This window comes from Physella acuta, unplaced genomic scaffold (genome assembly GCF_028476545.2).
Source record: "Physella acuta isolate Inbredline_101_S28 unplaced genomic scaffold, ASM2847654v3 ptg000598l, whole genome shotgun sequence".
In the NCBI taxonomy this organism is placed as follows: domain Eukaryota; kingdom Metazoa; phylum Mollusca; class Gastropoda; family Physidae; genus Physella; species Physella acuta.
Window position 1 is genome coordinate 136326 of NW_026732117.1, and position 23453 is coordinate 159778.

At 39.5% G+C, this 23453-nt stretch overlaps 1 protein-coding gene across 1 annotated transcript; it reads right to left on the bottom strand.

Moving 5' to 3' along the window:
- Window positions 1–1422: 1422 nt before the first annotated feature.
- Window positions 1423–15873, bottom strand: LOC131947546 (G-protein coupled receptor dmsr-1). Its single transcript, XM_059308797.1, has 4 exons — window positions 15401–15873; window positions 12690–12780; window positions 5862–6022; window positions 1423–2328 (listed from the first exon to the last, which is right to left on the bottom strand). Exons 1-4 carry the CDS (start codon window positions 15792–15794, stop codon window positions 1433–1435), a joined length of 1542 nt encoding a protein of 513 aa, XP_059164780.1. The 5' UTR covers window positions 15795–15873; the 3' UTR covers window positions 1423–1432.
- Window positions 15874–23453: the final 7580 nt, after the last annotated feature.

Genomic DNA, 23453 nt, shown 5'->3' on the forward strand with positions numbered 1-23453 from the left:
CTGAATCCCACTGCCGAAACAACCCCCCCGAAGGTAGCTACGCCACTGTGTCAGTGGTCCTTTTGTCTGGAGCCAAATTGACAGGAGCCTTTTTGTCGGGAGCCAAAATGACGCTAGCCTATTTGTCGGGAGTCGTAATGACGGGGGCCGTTTTATGGAGAAACTAAATGGCGGGAGCCTATTTGTCGGGAGTCGTAATGACGGGGGCCGTTTTGTGGAAAAAACTAAATGACGGGAGACTATATGTCGGGAGCCAAAATGACGGGAGCCTATTAGTCAGGAGCCTTATTGACTGGAGCCCTTTTGTCGGGAGCCTATATAACGGGAGCCTATTTGTCGGTAGCCTAAATGACGGGAGTCTATTTGTCGGGAGCCTATATGACGGGGTCCATATGTCGCTGGTCCTTTTGACGGGGCCGATTTGACGGGGTCGTTTTGACGGGGTCGTTTTGTCGGGGTCGTTTTGACGGGGCCGTTTCGTCATTGGCCGAATTGACGCCGCACGAAAATATCACATTAGCATTATTTTTGGTCGCTTTTTATTAGCCTACATCAGTTCATTAGTAAGATATAAAAAAATCAGATGCGTATTGAGTGGGCCTATCGCTTGGTATATATATATATATATATATATATATATATATATATATATATATATATATATATATATATATATATATATATATATATATATCACAACACATTATATAGGCTTATTGACTGTCTTATTGACTGTAATATCAAGACACCGCTTAGTTATACATTGAACTGTTAATATTGCTTATTGCTTTATTCTTGACGTTCCAATATCGGATTGTACAACCTTTAGCCTTAACCCATAGCCTATAGACCTATGCCTCTCTCCCCACCCCCCGGCCCTCGCCCTGAAACATCATTTTCAAATTCAGCAGCTGCTATAAAAATCGTTCCCTTTTCTTCATGTTGGAACAGGTCTGTATAGAACATCTCATAATTAAAAAGGAACAGAGGAGCACATTTAAAATAATTGTTTCGTGCCCTGTTTTTTATTTTAGGTTTTGAGATTAACAACAGGGTACGTACATGATACACAGATATCGTCCCTCGTTATAAATAGTCTGAAACAATATATAACGAGAAAGTAAAAACCAGACACACATCGATTAAACCAGAATTTACATAGAACAGTTGGTCTAATGGTATTATATCAACCAATGCTCATTTTAATTAAACATGTGTACAGATAAAAAACAAGTTTTAGCAAATATAATTTTACTAGAGTTTCCTCTCCCATGTTGACATTCGAGACATGTCTCTTATGAAAATAATGTTGTTGCCATGGGAACCAATGTCGTCAGACTAGGTTGATTGGAAGAAATCCATAGTTTAAAACAACAGCACAAATGACGAAAAGTAAAGGTCTGAAATATGTCTCACACCAGATCTTCTAGAGTCACGATGATAATTCTTTGGCTCGAACTATGAGAGTCGCGTGAGATCGCTCACTTCGGTCGAAGACGGTGGCTGTCGGTCGATAGAATGTGGTGGTGATTTTCCCGGGCACTTTGCTGGCGTTGTTCATCGTGGACTTCATCATGTCCAACAGCGTCGTGCGGAAGTCCCTGGACATGATGCAGTAGAGCAGGAAGTTGATGCCGTTGTTGATGAGAGCAACGACGTCCATGATGTCGCCCAGGGGCAGATAAACCTCTTGAAAAAAGTTTGGAATCGTCGCGGAGAGTACGATAAGAATAGCTTGGGGAAGTTCCGTTACTAAAAATAGCGTGATGACGATGAGGAGCATCCGTGTTGTTCGGGAGTTGTCGTGGTGACGGCTCTGTCGTCTGGTGGTCGCGAGAGGGCTGGAGGAGGCGCGTTTTGTGGTGACGCTGGGCGAGCTTGAAGGCATGAACACGACTGTTGTGGTCGTCTGCTGGCTCTGCTCCTGCTGGCTGAGCCTCTGGTTCTGGCAGTTTAAACACAGGAAGTCCTCGTGTTCAGGTCTACCCTCCCGACTGTTGTGGTTGTTTTTCTTTGAGCCTTTCCTCTCCACGGAATGCTGGGTAAGGAAATTCTCCCCCTGCCTAGACGGCCGATCAGGAGAGGCATCAGCCGGGCACGCCGGGAAGAAGGAGTCCGAGGTCCGGGTCGTGCTGCTCCTGTTGAGCATGCGGATGTTGGTCCGGAGCGTCTTGACCAGCAGCCCGCCGTACACCACCATCAGGATGCAGGGCAGGAACTTGGCCAGGGCGCTGTGGAGCCAGAGGTTCACCTGCGTCACGAGTTCAACGTCCTCCGTGCCGAGGTTCAGGTTCTCCGTGACAAAGATCACGTTGGTCACGTTGGTTTCTGTGGACAGAGGTCAGAGTTCATGTTTGGTCAAAATGTTTATTTTTAGAGAAATCATATATGATGAATGTTAAAACAATTATTTCTGAAAGAAATCATCGATCTTGATATTTGAAAAACAAATAATCATCGCTCAGCTCCATTGGTAGTAAAAAAAAGTAATCTTTTTTCTCTCTTTCTTCCATTCTCTTGACTGCTAACACAGATTAGGATATTATATATATATATATATATATATATATATATATATATATATATATATATATATATATATATATATATATGTATGTATATTAAGTTGATCAAAAAGTTAGGAACCTCTGCATTAAACAAATCGCATTAAAATAAAGTATAGTAGTTTTACTTTTATCCTTAAGTTTTCACTAAATCATGTTTCATCACCTTCCGTACATTAAATATTAATTACTTTTTATCCTCACATGCATTTTGATGGTACATGTGTTTGATTTCCAATTATTGCTTTAAAAAAGTAATTTTGTTTAGTTTATAATACACATACAAACATAGTATAAAGTATGCACACTATATGAATAAAAAACAACCCCATACTGTGTATTTGGTACCTATAGACTTTTTCTTTTAAACAGAGATGTGACAGAATAGATTGTATAAGCTACTTTATAGTATAGAGAAGAAAAAATATGCCATCACTCAACTTGGTGCATAGTTAGTTAGTTATCTATCCCTACCCGTCATGCTTGTCACTCATACAAAAACCTATTGTTGTAGTGGAGTTAGCCATAGATACAAAACTAGACAGCAGATAAAGCCACGTTTCTAGTAGATCAATACAGCACACGTGATAGGACCTTATGGGCGTATGGTGTTTGCGTGACGACACCAAAACTCTCTTACCCCCCTTGGCTACATTTTAAACCTACACGCAATGGTTCACAATACAAAATACGGCTTTTAGGTTTCACAGCGTACGCGCGCAAGTCGCTCTGATCTATTAATAGATCTACTTCCGCCATTCGCGACGGGAGAATGGATCGTAGGCGGAAATTATTGAAGGAGAGTGGGGGAGAGAACAGGAGGGGGTGGGGGACCGGATCGGTGGTTAAAAAAATAAGGAAAAACCCCTGGATTATACATTTCAATGTAAAACTGGGTTAGATGGTATAGAACCGACTGGACAATACAGTACCGTATAGTTTTTTTTCCCTGGTATTCCTGTTAGGGTCAAAAGTAGCATCAAAATGCTCCCAACGTTATGGAAAATAACCGATTTTTCAAAAATAAAGGTTGGGGATGGATATGATCTACACGGCCACTGTCCACACCCTCAAGCTATAGTTTTGACTATATATATATATATATATATATATATATATATATATATATATATATATATATATATATATATATATATATATATATATATATATATATATAAAGAACCCTAAATTCATGTGTAAATATAAAAAAATAACCCTTACTACCCACAGAAAACAATAATCCTTGCTATAAATAAAAAAAATAACACTGACTCAAATGTAAAAAGAACATATTTCCGCACTATTTTGAGTTTTGTCTGTCTTATATGACCGTAGACAACAAGTATCATATCCCCCACTCCCTCCCGCTTCCAAAAACAAATATATTAAAAAATGAATATCAGTAAGATGCTTGCAAATAATAGACCACTATAATTGTGGGCCTGCATTAAAGCACCGTCACACTTAGCGGACCGCCCACCAGTGTCCGACAACCCAAGGTTCACATTTTAGACCAAGTTGACCGTGATATCCTCCCCGCGATAATATATTCCCCAGACAGTCATGCGATCTAAGTGTCCCAGTTGCTCACCACGGGACTAATCAAAACATCACGACGTGCAGCTAATGATAGCACCAGCATGCACCCCAATGACATCAGTCGTGGGCCTTAAGTCGCCGACTCAGCATCGATGTGCGTGATACAAAACAAATGCCTGACGTTGTCATTAGTGGAAAAAAAAAAACGGTAAGCTAAGAATGGAGAAAAAGACGAGAGATTTTATTCGCGCCGTGTCAAATCTGCAATCCTGTTACACAAAGGGGATTAGTTCTCATTAATTAAGACTTCGGTGATTAACTTCTAAAAACCGCCAACGAACTGAGGTTTGCACGAACGTAGAATCTTCTAGAAATTCCCAAGGAGCTTATTTTGTTATGTAACTTACTTCCCTTGTTTCGCCAATCTCCACAATCTACTCTACAGACTCATATTTTCTCTCCCCCCCCCCCCCACCAACTACCATTAACTCACCAATTGATCCAATTTCCCTCCCCTCACAAATGACCCTACCCCACCTCCCTCAATGTTGAGGTCTCGATGAAACGCCATACCATGAAATATTTCGACGAAACTTCCATACATTCTTAAGTCTTTTTTTACGAATCCGTATAGTATGTATTTATTAGTCCAAGAATTTCCGAAATTTGGCGAAAATAATTCCGCCACTCCTAAAAATTTACAGAATCAAAATAACACGAAGTCTTTAAATGTATTGCTCTTCAAAACAACAAAAGGCCACAGCTCTCCTTAGTGAACTCAATTCCACAATAATGAGACACTATAAATAAACCGGGAATTACCGGATCTATTTCGGTACGAAAAGATGGTTAAACCAAGCTCCAACAAACCCCACAGAAAACAAAAGTCCATTATGTAAGAGAAGGGAAACTTCGTAACACAAAAAATACTGGTTGTATAATCGTTTCTTTTTGTTTGTGGCTTTTACGTAATTAGGGTTTTTAAAAACACAATGGAGTTCTTTTAAGACATGGCATTAAAAGGGTTTCGACATTCCTGAAATACATTTTGTAAAGTAGTTTCGAGAAATTAAAAAATACGTGACGAAGAAAGTACGTCAAGATTTTTTTTATAATTATACATTTAAAAAAAAAATGTTTATTTCAAAGTGTTTTCTAAAAATGTGATATGTTTGTACGAGAATTTATCTTTGATCAATTTCAACAAGATGAAAGCGCTAGTGATAACTGAAAACAACAGTATTAAGTTGTTGGGGAACTTTAATGATAGCATTTTCCTAGTGTCTTGTAATAAAACTCAAAATGAAATACCCCACCAGTTTGGTCTTCAAGACTTCAAGGATGGCTTTGTAATAGGAAAATCGTCTATCACCGATATCATGGAAAATACAATGAACCCGTATAGAGGTTACTACTAGAGACAAGTCTTGATCAAGGATTCTCAGTATGGTGTAGACTGCGCTGGTTAACACAGTGTAGCTGTACATCTAGTATATGGGTTGTAAACTCTAGTTCTTGCCAGTTACATTTTTTCACTACACGAGAAAATAGTTGGCCTAATAGGACAGACCGACAAACTTGTAGACCACTTGAGAAGGTGGTTGGCCTTACCGGGACAGACAAACTTGTAGACCATATGACAAAGGTAGTTGACTTTACCTGAACAGACACATTTGTAGACCACACGAGAAGGAGGTTGGCCTTATAGGTACGACAGACAAACTCGTAGACCACAAGACACAGGTGTTGACCTACCTGGATCCGTGACCTGGTGTGGGATGATCTTGTTCATCATGTAGTTGGGGATCATGACCAGTATGGACACGACCACCACGACAAACACGGCGATCCTGGCCCGTATGAGTCGTCGCACGCGCGTGATGTGACCTTTGGCAGGTGAGAAGATGTGTTTGTATCTGGGGGAGACAAATCAAGCTGTCAGTTGTCGTGTAAGGGGGGTAATCAGATTTAAAAAAATACATTTTTAAACAGAAACAATAGTTCCATAACTGAAACTTTCAGACAATAACTAATGTTACAAAGAAGGGGGGGGGGGGGGGACGGAGCATTTAGACTTAAAAATATGACATCGTTTTATAGCAGTCATTTCGTGAAAATATTAGCATGCAAATTACAATGGCAACCATCTGGCATCGCGTAGGGGAGACAATAAAAAACAAAATGTTTTGAAAATAGATTTATCATAACACGTATGTAGTTAAGTTACGGGTTCTTTTCGTGCTGGTTGAAAAATAAAACATAAGATATTTGTGTCGTTGAATTAAATTTCTTTAAAGAGAATAATGATAAAAAAAAGAATTGGGCGTATAAATTAGCTAAAGACGCTTCTATCAGAGGCGTAGCGACCCTTCCCGGCGCCCGGGGACAAACTTTTCAATTTGCACCCCCCTTAAGATTTCGATTTGCACACCCCCCTCCCCCCTCAAACTTTCGATTTGCACCCCCCTCGACCTTTCAATTTATTTTTCCAACCCATTTTGGCGCCCCCTAAGATCGGCGCCCGGGGACATATGTCCCCCCCCCCCCCCCGCACGCTACTGGCTTCTATGGATTTTTTTTTAGAGTTTTCTCTACAACATAGGTTCCAACAGTTTCGATAAACCCCTATGTAGCCCCCTCCCCCATCGATCAAGTGCAAACAACAGAAACACGAAACCAGGGCGCGGTGCCCCCCCCTCTATCCACGTCATTAAAACACATGATTTTCATGTCTAAGGGCAGAAAACTCGGGTTGCAGATTAAATTAATTAAGTTCGCCCACGCTTTCAAATTTTTAACACTTGTTTTCCTAGTCAAAGACCCACTAGACATAAATTAGTGTTTTAAGGACGCCGCTGGGTGTGTGTGTGTGGTGTGTGTGTGGTGTGTGTGTGTGGTGTGTGTCTAGTGTGTGTGTGGTGTGTGTGTGGGTGTGGTGTGTGTGTGGGGGGTGGTGAGTGTGTGTGGTGTATATGTGTGTGTATGTGGGGGGGGGGGGTGAGTGTGTGTGGTGTGTATGTGTGTGGGTGTGTGTGTGTGGGTGTGGGTGTGTGTGTGTGGGGATGAGTGTGTGTGGTGTGTATGTGTGTGTGTGGGGGGGGTGAGTGTGTAGTGTGTGTGTGTGGGGGTGAGTGTGTGTGGTGTGTATGTGTGTGGGTGTGGGTGTGTGTGTGGGGGGGTGAGTGTGTGTGGTGTGTATGTGTGTGTGTGGGGGGGGGTGAGTGTGTGGTGTGTGTGGGGGGGTGAGTGTGTGTGGTGTGTGTATGTGTGTGTGTGTGTGGAGGGGATCAATGTAGCCAGTACATCGCGTGTTTGATGAAAAAGAAACAACAATCTTATTGATTGGTCTCCCCTTCTTCGTTTAATAAACAATCACTAGTCAGCTGATTCCGTCCCCACTCTCCCCACCCCTACATCTAGTGATGGTCTGTCAAAAGCTGTCTGACTGGCTGACCGCTGTCCACACACTGATTTAAAAATTTCCCATACATTTTTCACTTCGTTAGCTTCGCAAAATAAATGAGCTATTTGTTTCTGCATGAAGAGTTGAGATTATTTTTTAAAGTAATACATTTTTCTTAAACCAAATAACAAAATAACTGTTTGATTAGTTAAAGTGTTATCTTACATAAGCTTACTAAAAATATAAAGGCAACTACTAGAATATTATATCCGGGTTCAAGTCAGTAGACCTTTCCTGAGTCTGATGGGTACCTAACTCACGTTAGGAAGAGTAAAGGCGGCTGGGTATAGTGCTGACTACACTATCACATCATATGCCGAGGTCACAGAAACAAATGAACTCTACTGCACTTGCCCCATAGACCGCCAGGTTTGAAAGGGAAACTTACTAGAATATCAATGGTGTTTTTGGAACAACCGATCAATCATATCTAAATTTTCCATCAATTACAATTTTTTTCCTAATTACAAAACCTGCATTAGAAAATGAAACAAGACAGTAAGAATAAGAACATTTAAGCATGATTGTTATTTTGCATTGAAAATACCAAAAAAAAGAATACAATGTTCCATTCAATGTTTACTGATTTTAAATATCCCTTCTAAACTCTAACAAACTGTTTTTAAGTTGTCGTTACAACATCTCGACAGTTAATATCGACGTGTGTTTTTCTAAATAAATTAATAATTTTCCGGCGCTAAAAAGATTTTTGTTGACTTAACTATAATTATAAATTTAACCCTTGAATAGTTGAAGAAAAATGCCAAAGCACAATAAAGTTTAGTTTTTTTCTTGATTTTTTTCCTAATGATACTTTAATACGACAAATACCCACTTAATGAAAAGAACACATTTTTCCTAATTTAAATCCATGTAAATTGGGCCTACAGATGTATAATTACATGATGCCATTTAAGGCTTCCCTTTTATACAGTTTCTCACGTTCCACCCCCCCCCCCCCCGTCCCCACCTAACATACATTTTCTGATGAAACCAATTCCATCTGCTGCCCACAGAAGTAGGACGATCTTTCCACCAGAACACACACAATTTATTCAGATTAAAATCATTTTCGGAAAACTTTATTTAACTAGGTATGTTTGTTATCCGCCCTTTCTGTTTTAGCCGTCTGTCGAGCGCCCTATTTTTGTTTACTGCGTCTGTAGGCAGCCATATTTGCCGCCTAAAATAACCTTTCTGTTCTCGGAGCTTCCTCTTACCGTCGCTTTTGTTTCGTTAAATTTGTGTTCATTACGTCAAGTTTTATAAAAAATGTGATTAAATATTCCGAAATGTTTCTAATGGCCCATGTTTGTCGCAAAACTTGCCCTCACCGCTCTATGCACGTGCTAGCATTGAAGCGTCATTTATTATTCATGTATCCACAGCCTGTATGAAATTTACTGACACGAATATTTTTGTCGATAAAATTTGCAGCAAAAAAAAAAAAAAAAAAGACATCGTTTTGGGAGAATGTAGGGTCTGCAACAGAAGGTTTTTTGAAAATCAATTTTCTTAACACACTCACAAAAAAAAAGTTCTCATTATAGAAAGTTTAATATTTCTACAAAACATTTCAACAGAACAAAAAAGTCTGTTGAAACTGAGACATTGCTCCAGAAAAAATTTTTTTCGAGAAAATGGGAATATTTTTTTTAGGTAAAAAATTATGACAAAGCTCGGATGTCAAAACTAATTCTTCTATGTAACGTATAAGGGAGGTAATTCCTACATGATGTCATGCAATCGGAGCAAATATTCTCCCCCCCCCCACCCAACGTGGCCACACGTCATCTAAAAAAGTAAACACCTCCCCCACCCCCAATATGACGCGATAAGTAGGTCAGTTCATACTCAACTACACATATACTACTTACTATTAGTTTCATATTTATATGTTCCATTTCTTGGCTTTTAATTTAAGCAGATAGCCCACATGACTAAAACATTTGCTTAATAATTCGGTCAGTCGCTTACGTCAATCTTAACTCTACAGGACAATAATCTGCTGAGTCGGCTAAACAAGAGTTGAACAACAGTTCACCTCAGTGGCCTGACTGACCAGCGATTGATAATACTTGATCCTAAAATCTCCAGATTTTTAGTAATTATCTTAATTATTTTATGTGACCATTTTAAAAAGTAAGTAGGTTAAAATTAGAGATTCTTACGGTGTCATCGGAAACGAATTCATTTTGAAGTTGTGAAGGAAATTGATGTTTCAGAACGGGGATTAAACTGGGTTGCACAATTTGAAAACAAACCCACCCATCAACCCACAGAAAGCCAAAACAATTTGATGTAGAAGAATATTATAATAGATGGCGGTACTAGAGCAAAATATTTATCTCTATTAACTTCAGGTGTGAGCCCCCCCCCCCCCCCCAGTTTCCCAGACAAACAGCTCGATTAATTTTATGAGTTGGAAATATTAGGGATTAACGGTTTGGATGTTTAAGGGATTAACATTTAAGAAGAAAACATTTTAACGGATATACGAGTGGATTAAAAATTTAAATGTCCAGTTAAAAAACTTGTATTGAAAGTAAATTCTACAACAAACTAGCTTCGTGACATTTTTACGCCGTATTTCATGGGGTTTATGGAGGGTGGGGAAGTCGGGGGGATCTATGACAATATCAATTTCCACTTAGGATGTACGTTTCTGACACGGATATTCAATACAAATAATTTTTGTCTCACATTTTCTACGCCAAGACACATATGAGTGTTAATCAACGGATCTTTCGTTGTCAAACTAAACTGAAACACAAACCACATTGAAATAAAACAAACATATTTTTTTCCTCGTGTTTAAGCATAAACTAAACAACCGCTAATTGAAGAGCTAGACATAAATATTTTAAGAAGCACTGATTTAGAAACCGGATGCCGAACTAAAATATTAGAAATTTTAGAGCCGACATTTTAGAAGAACCGGATACGTTTGGTATTTGTTTAGTAGACCGGAGATAATTTAAGCGGAACTTGACACCTCGGGATGGTGTAAGAAAAACATGACAACCAAATCGGTATAGTTAGTTTTAAGCTCATTAAGTAAGGCGTGACAATTAGAAGTATGATGTGTGAGGTTCCAGACCTGTCTTAAGGTCCTTGTAGATCCAGAGATTTGTTTGGGGATGTTTGAAGTTGCAGATTTGGAGCTAGGCTTTTGTTTGATGGCTAGAGAGTTAGGGTTTTGTTTGATGGCTAGAGAGTTAGGCTTTTGTTTGATGGCTAGAGAGTTAGGGTTTTGTTTGATGGCTAGGGTTTTGATAATGGTTAGGGTTTTGTTTGATGGCTAGAGAGTTAGGCTTTTGTTTGATGGCTAGAGAGTTAGGCTTTTGTTTGATGGCTAGAGAGTTAGGCTTTTGTTTGATGGCTAGAGAGTTAGGCTTTTGTTTGATGGCTAGAGAGTTAGGCTTTTGTTTGATGGCTAGGGTTTTGATAATGGTTAGGGTTTTGTTTGATGGCTAGAGAGTTAGACTTTTGTTTGATGGCTAGAGAGTTAGACTTTTGTTTGATGGCTAGAGAGTTAGGCTTTTGTTTGATGGCTAGAGAGTTAGGCTTTTGTTTGATGGCTAGAGAGTTAGGCTTTTGTTTGATGGCTAGGGTTTTGATAATGGTTAGGGTTTTGTTTGATGGCTAGAGAGTTAGGCTTTTGTTTGATGGCTAGAGAGTTAGGCTTTTGTTTGATGGCTAGGGTTTTGATAATGGTTAGGGTTTTGTTTGATGGCTAGGGTTTTGATAAGGGTTAGGTTTTCGTAAATGGCGTTTTTTTTAATTATTACGGGTTAGGGTTTTGTTAAGTATAGGGTTGTGGCTTTGTTAAGAATTAGGGTTTTGTTTGGAGTAATTTATGGTTTCAGAACTCCGGGCTGTTATATGCTGTTATATTCTTGCTTTTGAAATTTTAGTAGCCATTTATGTCACATACAATGACCCGAAACAAAGCGACTAGGCGTACACACTCACGCACATAAACACGCACAGTCACATACAACAGTGACGATGATTGGCCCACAACTGGAGTCAACGGTTGGACCACAGTCAACAGTTGGCCCACAGCTAGAGTGAACAGTTGGCCCACACTCAACAGTTGGCACACAGCTAGAGTCAACAGTTGGCCCACACTCAACAGTTGGCCCACAGCTAGGCGTCAACTTTAACTTGTTAACATCTACCGCTCCCAGAAGTGCAAGCAGCCTACTCCTGGAACCCGGAACAACGCCATCACCAACAGTAATTGTGCATAGTGCTACAACATCCGGGCAAATAACCACATTAGTCAAACACCGACTGAAACCTTGAGAGTTGCAGGGAAAAACACGCGCATTAGCGAGTGTGTTTTTAAAGCGGCAAACACAATTTGGACTCGACCGGTTTTCTGACGGGTTTGTGTGCTAGTACAACTTGGATTGCCGTACGGAGCCGGCCGTACGGAGCCGGACGTCCGGCACGTTGGCGTGTCTGTATGATAACGAAATTTGTCATCAATTTGCCGCAACAAACGTGGTGACTGTCGAGACTTCCTGCTGTTGGTTGGTGATTAGAGATGTTTTATCTCCCCTTTATACCTCTTTTATTATCCGCCCTTGTTCAATATTGATAAGGGACAAACTATTGACTGTCGTACTTTATGTCTTTTGTTTATTTTTTTCGGTAAAATGACGTGATAAAAAAATAATTAGAGGAGTTTGGGTACATTAACATTGTACTGTTGTATCCACTAAACAGATGTCTAAATTCTTCAAAATATGAATATAACTACCCACTATCATACACACATCACATACACACAATGACCCGAAACAAAACAACTAGGCATACACACGCACGCACATACACACATACACACACGCACACACAGTCACACACAGTCTCACACGTACACACAGTCGCACACAGTCATACACACAGCCACACACGCACACACACACAGTCACACATACAGTCACACACACATAAACTCACACACACAGTCACACACAGAGTCATACACACACACTAGCACACACACAGCCATACACACACAGTCGCACACACATAGTCACACACACAGTCATACATACAGTCACATCCACACACACACACACACACACACACATACACACCCTTACCTAAACATCGCCAACGTGACGCCTAGCCAGATGCTGATGGTGTGTGTTGTTGACGTGATGTTCACGTGAAAGATGAGGAACGTCATCCAGCCTGAAATGTAGAGAGAAAATTATCCAATCAACATCGCACAATATTTCACTAATCACATATTTCTGAATACATACATATACACACGCACACACACATACACACATATATACATGTCAGACCGACAGTAAATCTACAGACCAGCAAAAAGATTGGTTCGAAATGTCACGTGGTATTAACTCTCTACCGGCCAGACGTAAACTCCCAGTAACTCTTGAGTTAATTCACTTGACCCTCCTACACACCGGGTCAGCTGTCGTTAACCCTTTGCTCCCCAGCTCCCCACAAATTGGCTCCAGTCGGGGTAATTTATTATATTGTTGGCTGTCTGTGGATCTAAAGGGTTAAGTGTCTGCTCCTAGGTGTGGTAGAGGGTTAAAATTTATGGGCTCTCTTCTCCACTAGCCAGGTCGATCTTTGAGGGAAGGCACATAGCTCTACAGCAGTTTTAAGATCTTTGAGGGAAGGCACAAAGCTCTACAGAAGTTTTAAGATCTTTGAGGGAAGGCACATAAAAAAAAGTTTTTAAAAAAGTCTTCTCCTATCTTAATTGTAATGTTGGAAGGTATTTCATTTAGGCTCCGGACTAATAGGCTCCGTCTTAATGGCTCTCGACAAATAAGATCCCTCATATAGGCTCCCGACTAATAGGCTCCAGTCATTCAGGCTCCCGACAAAACGGCTCCCGCTACTACAACTCCCGACAAAACGGCTCCCGTCATTGCTTCCGAAGCGTTTGTCCATTCAAGATCAAACTACAAGGCAGCTGTTGTTTGCCTTGGGAGTTTTCTCATTTAGATGAGTTGCTGTCCCCAGCCTCATCTGCCTGGGTGTTCGAACTCGAGGCTTTTCGATCAAGCTGCGATTTTTTCTGATAGTTTTATCTACAGTAGTCTAGGAGGCGGTTGTAGGATGACCAGCATTCGCCTTTTCAACTCCCAGTGGATACTAGGCCATGTCCAACATGTCCAACATACTTGCAAGCTTTTCTAGCACTGGTCTACTGACCATGTGACATAACAACCATCTCAAACCCCAGTTTTTAAAATAATTTGGGAAACAAAACACGTTTCACTAGCTTCAATACAAAAGGCAGGAAAAAATATTAAATAACCGGAAATTAGAATCCGTTTTTGTGTCAAATTTTGGAAAATACTCCCAGATATTCTAAAGATACTCGACTAGTGCAAACAATTTAACGGCTGAATCAGTTTTGTAAATTGAAAAAAAAAATTAGTTTTCTAAGGCAAGGCAAGTATTGCGGGATTGCAGTTAGGGGGGGGGGGGGGGGGAAACTGTATGTGTGTGTGTGTTGGTATATGCTGTGCGGTGTTTGGTGTGTGTGTGTGTATGTTGCTATGATATTCTAAGGAGATGGCTTTAAACCTTTCTCTATCCGAGCAAATGAGCCATCTTAAAAATTACTGCTACTTATAAGATTTCGTCTGTAGATTTTAAAATTACTCTTAGCACTGATACTTAAAAAAGTAAAATTTTATCTTTAAACTCAAGACCGAAGCATTTTTTACAACTGTTTATTTGACAAGTTTTTCTGGGCTATCAAGAGAATCACACTGTTCTTTTAGTGAGTGACTGCACAAGGCTCTGTCAGGTGGAAGCGGTGTGCGAGAACACATTTCATTACAGGACTGAACACATGTCATTGCGCCGTCATTTCTTCGTGACTTGAGCCTTATTTGAAGGGACGGCGTGGTCAGAAAGTAGAGCGCAAGACAGCTAACCCAAAAACCTCGAGTTCGGAGTCCACCCAGCTGTGATGGGTACCTGGCTAGTTGGAGAAAGTAAACGCGTCTAGGCGTTGAAAAAACCACACTATCCCTATATGAGATGAGGTCATAGGAACAGATGAACAGTGTATCTTCAGTCTTATAGGCAGCTGGGTCCAAATACAGCTATTACAACTATCCTGAAATGTTATTGTAAATCGTTTAAAAAATATGTCGACTAATTATTTAAAAAGAAAGCAAATCGAAATATCAGAAATACAAAAATATTTCATTTATTAAATTTTCGGGTTTTGATGTTTGGTTCATCTGGTAAAATATAATACCTTTTTATCACGTTTCTAGTCGTGTGGTGCTTTAGAGAGGTCGGTAACGAGGCTAGTTAGATATTTCTGGAGCTATTAAAGGACTAAAAAATTCTTGTCTCTATACAAGGACTAAAAAATTAGTTAAAGGTGAGAATATCTAAGACAAGACATTGTATGTAGAGAAGTCTTGGGAATGTCAGGTCGCTTGGGCTAGGCTTCTAATGAAAGTAGAGTCAGGAAATGAACGTTGTCACTTAATTAAAAAAGTAATTAGCTTACATTTTATTTCTCTAAAGCTTATGATACGCACCTAAAATATAATCATTTGTAATTACACACAATGTCACGGTGAAAGGGCCCACCAAGGTCAAGGTGAAATATCACACCAGGGTCAATGTGAAATACCACACCAAGGTCAAGGTGAAATATCATAACAAGGTCAAGGTGAAATATCACACCAAGTTCAAGATGAAACACAACAAAGTCAAAGTGAAACATCACACCAAGGTCAAGGTGAAATATAACACCAAGGTCAGGACCAAATACCACACCAAGGTCGAGGTGACTTACCCCAGGAGTTTCTTCCCGAGCGGTCGTATGACGTAGTAAGGCAGTAGAAATGCAGCGAGAAGGGCACGTAGGAGACCATGGTCAGCAGGTCGAACACGGCCAGCCAGGTGAGGATGCAGTTGACCGGCGTGCGCATGTGCTTGCGCGTGAGCACGGTGATGTTGAGCACGTTCATCGGAATCCCGAACGCGCAGACGATGAGGCTGATGACGCCGTGGAGGGAGGAGTAGGCGTCGCCCAGCACGTGCAGGGCTGACATCTCCTGCTGCGGCCAGGAGCCGTTGAGATCCGGCTCCGGCACGTCGTCATGCCGGTACTTGCAGACACACGGCGAGGTGTTGGTCAGCGGCTGGACGTCCACGGAGGTCCAGTTGGTGCCGACGTCCAGGTACATGGCACCGGCTCTACCAGGGTTGGCTCACTGTCTGTAGACTACACGTCATGGCAGCTTAAGCTTGGGGCAGCTCCTTCAACGTTTAGCTCCAGAGCTTAGACAATTTGTACGCCAAGTTCAAGGATCTGTTTTCACGAATTTTCTGTAAGAGGAGACAAGAAACAAACATAATTGAGTTTCAGCAATAAGGGACATAATAAGCTCTAACCCAATGTTCCGGGTGATGTTTTCTATCATGGGTATGGCCTGACAGAGTACAGGCTAGCTAATACTCAAGGCTAGAGTTCAAATCCTAACTCAACAATATGACTGTTATTTATCGAACATCGAGTCGAAATGGAGATAAAATTATCTTAATGTTAAGGTTAATAGAACAGATGAACTCCACTTCATCTACACCCAGCCGCAACTTTAGATCTATGCATAACTTCTGTTTTTATTACTGAACTTGTTGTTTTTAAAATACATATTACAACATGTAATTTATATTTTGTAAACTTTGTAATAATTATCATGTGAAAACTATAATTTTGTGAAAAACTATAGTATGTGTATTGATGTTTTAATTTTGTGCACATAAAATGTAATAATGTTTACAATGTTTCTGAAATGGTTTATGAAGCAAAAAGCTTTTTGTTTATTTTCCCTCCCCACTGAGAAAGACGCAATTGTTGGCTAACAAAACATTCTCCATCAAATCTCAACAATCCACCCGCCAACTTAACATTAAGCCTGGCCAGTGTTGGCGAACAAGGGGGGGGGGGTGACGTTCAGATGGATTGTCTGCTAATCCGTGGCTAAATCCACTGTATGGGTGCACATACACTAAAAACAATTATTCTGTCAGTCGCTTGACTATGGCATGAAAAATGAGGTGGTGAAATTAACCACTGGATAGCATTGAGTTAGTGAAATTAACCATAGAATAGCATTGAGGTGGTGAAATTAACCATTAAATAGCATTGAGGTGTTGAAATTAACCATTGAACAGCATTTAGATGGTGAAATTAACTATTGAACAGCATTTAGATGGTGAAATTAACTATTGAATAGCATTGAGTTGTTGAAATTAACTATAGAATAGCATTAAGGTGTTGAAATTAACCATTATAAAGCTTTAAAGAGATGAAAAGGCGTGATGATTAAACAGTAAATATGTGCCCATGACCACTGAAAGCTATTAAAATCCTGAACAACAACTCCCCTGATACCCATTTAACCTTCACACTGACCAACAGGCTGAGATGGTGACAGGCCAAGTAAATCTAACTGGACAGACCGCTGCAGGATTGCTCCCAGCGGGCGCCTTCTGACGTCATCAAATCTAACACAGACATTCGTTTTAGCTTAAAGTGCGACTTCGGGACGTCCCATCGTCCCGCCATTAGCCGGCTAATGACGACATGGACCGGTTATCTGTAGGAAGTTGCCTACTGTTGTTGCCGTTATTAAATAAAGTTAAAAATAAAATACTTAAAAAAAACTTTTTAAAAAACCACGTTTTTCTTGTGGACTAAAAAGTAGAAAATAAATTTTTCTTCCGACGCTAGGGGATCTACCAATGACTGCTCGTAGATTTTGTGCTTCCTCGAGCTGTGCAGGTTCTTGTGATGACTGTTCATACATTTGATGACAAAAAACGTGGGTACGTTCACCATCAAATTTCCAAAATTCGTGCGTTGTGTGCTTTTCGCCTTAATCATAAATCTGCCCGACCCACGTTTTTTGTCATCAAATGTATGAACCAGGGGCGGAACTACAGTGCCGCCAGACCCCGCAATGCGGGGGGGGGGGGGGGCCCACGCCGATTAGGGGGCCCACAGCCGCCCATAATCATTTTTTAAAAAGCTAAAATTAATTTTCTTGCATTGTTGACCTGATGGTTGTAATGAAAAAATAATACTGTAGCTGCGGTTGGAGTATCTTTATTCTATAGACACAATCACACGCTCTTGTATATTCTTTTTCCTACAATCAAACACACGCTGTTGTCGGCAAAATTCTTTTGAAAAAACATCAATTGCGCGAGAGACCGCTAGATATTAAGACGGCTTTTTGAGAACATCCCAAATTTGGTACTGATGGATAAAAGCACATCGGTGCTTTGTTGTCCCTTTTAAGTTCCTTTCTCAGACCTCCCCTCCCGCTCTAGCCTTACAAGAAGCGAATAGATAGCGCCTCAACAACTAAACTGACTCGTAGCGGTGGTAGTGTAGACAAACTAGCGCTCCAACAACTAATATCCAAAAAATAAAATGCAGACATTGTTTACATTTAATAACCACTGTTCTAGAAAACAAGGCAAACGCCTCAAATAAATACATGAATGATAGTATGTTATATATATATATATATATAAATATATATATATATATATATATATATATATATATATATATATATATATATATATATTAGTTTCGTCACTGGCACCTTGATAGAGGTTTTGTAAATAACAAGCAGATAACAGATATAATACAGTAGTGATTTTATATAGTAGCTAAGACATGCTGTTGCGTAAAAATTAAAAAAAATATATACACATGAGCTATAGTGTGAAACAGGGGCGTAGCGAGGGGGGGGGGGGCGGGGGGTGCGGACCGCACCGGGTGACACCATTTAGGGGGGAGACACCAAGGCAAAAAATAGCAAAATATATAGAGAAAAACTCGAGGGGGGGGGGGTGCAAATCGAAAGTTTGAGGGGGGGGGGGTGCAAATCGAAAACTTGAGGGGGGGGGGGGGTGCAAATCGAAAATTTGAAAGTTTGTCCCTGGGAAGGGTCTCTATACCTCTGGGGGGGGGGGGGGGTGACACCATTAAGTGCCGCACCGGGTGACACCCGACCTCGCTACGCCACTGGTGTGAAAGATAGTCAAACCACTTCCATAAATTATTTCCCTTTTTCAAACAGCCTAATAGGGGTGCTCGTAAGCTCCTTTTAATAGATTTGTAATAATCAAATTAAACAGCAATTACTTATCTTAATTATTTTTTTTTTTTTAAAAGTACTAAAGAATGGTATAGTACAGGGGTTCCCAACCTTTTTTTACTCTAGAGCACATTCTAAAATAGCGGTAGGGTGGCGGGCACCACCTATTTTAAATCGACAAACTCCTTCCAGAGGCGTAGCGACCCTTCCCGGGGACAAAACTTTCGATTTGCACCCCCCCTCAAACTTTCGATTTACACCCCCCCCTCAAACTTTCGATTTGCACCCCCCTCAAACTTCGATTTGCACCCCCCACACCCTCAAATTTTCGATTTGCACATCCCCCCTCTCCCTCAAACTTTCGATTTCTATCCCCTTCAACCTTTCAATAATGTTTATGAAAAAAATTCTGTCTCTATGGAGAGGCGGGCACATACGAATCGTTCGGCGGGCGCCATGGCGCCCGCGGGCACGGGGTTGGGAACCCCTGGTATAGTATAATAATGAAATGTAGTTAAAACTAATAATATAAATAAAAAAAAAACATAAAAATAAACATAACACGAGACACCATTACTTATACAAAGCTTTATGATTTATCTACTTTTAACCGACTTAATGATTAGGAGTAATAAGGCAAACATAAATGAAAACAGAGATTTTCAAAACAGACCAATGCACTCATACACATGACATGTTGTTGTGATTATATTTAATTGAATTTTTTTTCAAAACCCGATCAAGCCAGAAATGAGTATCCTTTGTTCGTATTGTGTGTTTATATATATATATATATATATATATATATATATATATATATATATATATATATATATATATATATATATATATATATATATATATATATATATATATATGGGGGGGGGGCCCAAAAATGTTTTTTGCGGGGTGGCCCATTTTTTCTAGTTCCGCCACTGGTATGAACAGTCATCACAAGAACCTGCACAGCTCGAGGAAGCACAAAATCTACGAGCAGTCATTGGTAGATCCCCTAGGGTCGGAAGAAAAATTTATTTTCTACTTTTTAGTCCACAAGAAAAACGTGGTTTTTTAAAAAGTTTTTTTTAAGTATTTTATTTTCTCCTTTTTAGTCCGTTGCTACACATGACAAACGTGGTTTTTAAAAAGTTTTTTTTATAGTTTATTTTCTACTTTATCTAATGACTTGATTAAGTATGACGTGACTAAGTGTTTTTAAATACATACAAATTTAGAGGATTTTTTATCAAAATAAAAAGGATCAAAAGGTTTTGAATGCTTTTAGGTAGTTGGCCCACCCACCTTAAGGCTAGGGTTTACATATACAAGTATAGGGCTAAAGATTCTACAGGAACCGGTTACAGGCTGAAAACAGCACAACCCGGCTTTTAAAAAATAAGTGATGGTAAAAACTGAACACCTTTGCCGGCTACATTAACTAATCCCTGACCGGCTGTAAAAAACATGACCGGCTGTAAAATACATGACCGGCTGTAAAATACATGACCGGCTGTAAAATACATGACCGGCTGTAAATACATGACCGGCTGTAAAATACACGACCGGCTGTAAAAAACATGACCGGCTGTAAAATACATGACCGGCTGTAAAATACATGACCGGCTGTAAAATACACGACCGGCTGTAAAATACAGGACCGGCTGTAAAATACACGACCGGCTGTAAAATACATGACCGGCTGTAAAATACATGACCGGCTGTAAAATACACGACCGGCTGTAAAATACATGACCGGCTGTAAAATACATGACCGGCTGTAAAATACATGACCGGTTGTAAAATACATGGTCTAGCTAACTGCCGGCTACACAGAACTTATCATTTTTATCTTTCTTTTTGTGTGCATCTCGCTCGGTAGCAAGGATAAAGTTGACTGACAATAAAGATAAAGTAGTTGACTGATAGGGGGATAAAGTTGACTGACAGCAAGGATAACCTTGACTGACAGCAAGGATAAAGTTGACTGACAATAAAGATAAAGTAGTTGACTGATAGGGGGATAAAGTTGACTGACAGCAAGGATAACCTTGACTGACAGCAAGGATAAAGTTGACTGACAGCAAAGATAAAGTTGACTGACAGCAAGGATAAAGTTGACTGACAGCAAAGATAAAGTTGACTGACAGCAAAGATAAAGTTGACTGACAGCAAGGATAACCTTGACTGACAGCAAGGATAAAGTTGACTGACAGCAAAGATAAAGTTGACTGACAGCAAGGATAAAGTTGACTGACAGCAAAGATAAAGTTGACTGACAGCAAGGATAAAGTTGACTGACAGCAAAGATAAAGTTGACTGACAGCAAGGATAACCTTGACTGACAGCAAGGGATCCACCCAGATAGCGAATTAAGCTGATGAGTGTGTTTGAGTTTCGAGGATGGCCCCCAAATGTCAAACATATTTAACTTGTCACGCAATACATCCGATCCTTATGGGAGATAATTTCAAAGAATTGTGGCGTCTTTGGAATCGATTCTCGCTGGAAGGCTAGTTCAGAGGGTCCACGACAAAACTTGAGGTTGACATTGTCTGGGAAATTTCATGTCGTCTGCTTGTAAGAAAGTTTGTGGGAGTGATGGTCAATTTTCCCGCATGAAAGTAAAAGTAAAACATCAAGGCGGTATGAATGTTGCACACAGAAAATTGCACATGTAAATGTTGCACACAGAGAATTGAACAAGTATAAAGTTGTACACAGAAAATTCCACAAGTATAAATTTGTACACAGAAAATTGAACAAGAATAAAGTTGTACACAGAGAATTGAACAAGTATAAAGTTGTACACAGAAAATTGAACAAATATACAGTTGCAAACAGAAAATTGCACATTTGAATGTTGCACGTGGAAAATTGTATATTTGAATGTAGCATTGCTCGTGAATCTAGCATACTAATTAAATTGCAAAACAAATCTATTTGTAACAAAAAAAATGCAGCATTCAAAATATGTTTTCAGCACATTATGAACTAGACAACAGAATAAATTAATCATCGATGATACAGATTTTACACAGTGTCTATGCTAATCACAAAAGTTTTCAAACCGTGTCTATTCTAATAAAAGCATCGGGCTGATTAAAACATTATTTTTGCAAATACAATATCGACTAAAATATAGCGAAGTAAAAAAACAAATCTGAATTCTTTTTTTTTAAGACCACTAGGACTCCGCCCAAAAATCTACAGCACCTTTCTTACTTTTATTATTAAATCTTTGTAAATCCAGAAATTTGCGAAAAATACAACGATTCCAATGATTCACTACGATGTATTTTTAAAATATATTTTTTAAATTTTCGAAAATTTTAGATGTTCTGATTTTCACTTATTAATCAAATTAATGCGATTATTTCCTGTCATTTAAGAATTTTTTTTAATATAATGAATAGATGAAAAACAGAAGAAACTTACATAACGAACTAATCCTGAGTGAAACTAGAGCTAGTAATTTTGTTTATTTACTTTAGGCAAGTAATCCAGACGGAGCAAACAAGACGTCCTTTCTAATTGTCTGCTCGGCGAGAAGCAGACGACTACTGGTACCAGACGACAGGTCCCCCGGAGCATCGATCACGGCTCGCGATGAGACGAGCGGTGCTGTCCCCTTCATTCCTGGCTGCCCCCTTCAGTCGGTCCTTGCCTGGTCGCAGACACGTCTCAACACGGGCTGTCCGATGGCCAGGGAAGTGCCAAGAAATTTTACGTCTGTTGTGGACATTTCGGATTCCACTTTGGACATTTCCTGGCAGACGACACACTTAACATCAGACGTGAGGAGGACTTATGAAAAGTAATGTACGTCAGAGTCACGTCATCACGGACTATGTGCTCCATACATCCGTGTTAAAATTTGAACTCTAGGGTCAAAGTTTAACCCAACCACCCATTTTTAATTATTTTTTTTTAATGATGATGTTTTGTAAATTACTGTATGTTTTCCCCGACACCTCATGATATAGCCCACCACGTAGTGTTTTGCTAAACAAATAATTTTGCTTATTCCACGAAAAATATTTACCCAACCATGTTATGGCTGCTTTTATTACACAGTCAAATTCACTAATCGTTTCAGTAGTTTATTGTATACAGAATATGTTCCTTGACAAATAGTTTCAAGTTTCAGTAGTTTTATGTCTACAGAATATGTACATGTCTAATAGTTTCAGTAGTTTTAATGTCTACAGAATATGTACATGTCTAATAGTTTCAGTAGTTTTAATGTCTACAGAATATGTACATGTCTAATAGTTTCAGTAGTTTTAATGTCTACAGAATATGTACATGTCTAATAGTTTCAGGAGTTTTAATGTCCACAGAATATGTACATGTCTAATAGTTTCAGTAGTTTTAATGTCTACAGAATATGTACATGTCTAATAGTTTCAGTAGTTTTAATGTCTACAGAATATGTACATGTCTAATAGTTTCAGTAGTTTTAATGTCTACAGAATATGTACATGTCTAATAGTTTCAGTAGTTTTAATGTCTACAGAATATGTACATGTCTAATAGTTTCAGTAGTTTTAATGTCTACAGAATATGTACATGTCTAATAGTTTCAGTAGTTTTAATGTCTACAGAATATGTACATGTCTAATAGTTTCAGTAGTTTTAATGTCTACAGAATATGTACATGTCTACTAGTTTCAGTAGTTTGATGTCTACAGAATATGTACATGTCTAATAGTTTCAGTAGTTTGATGT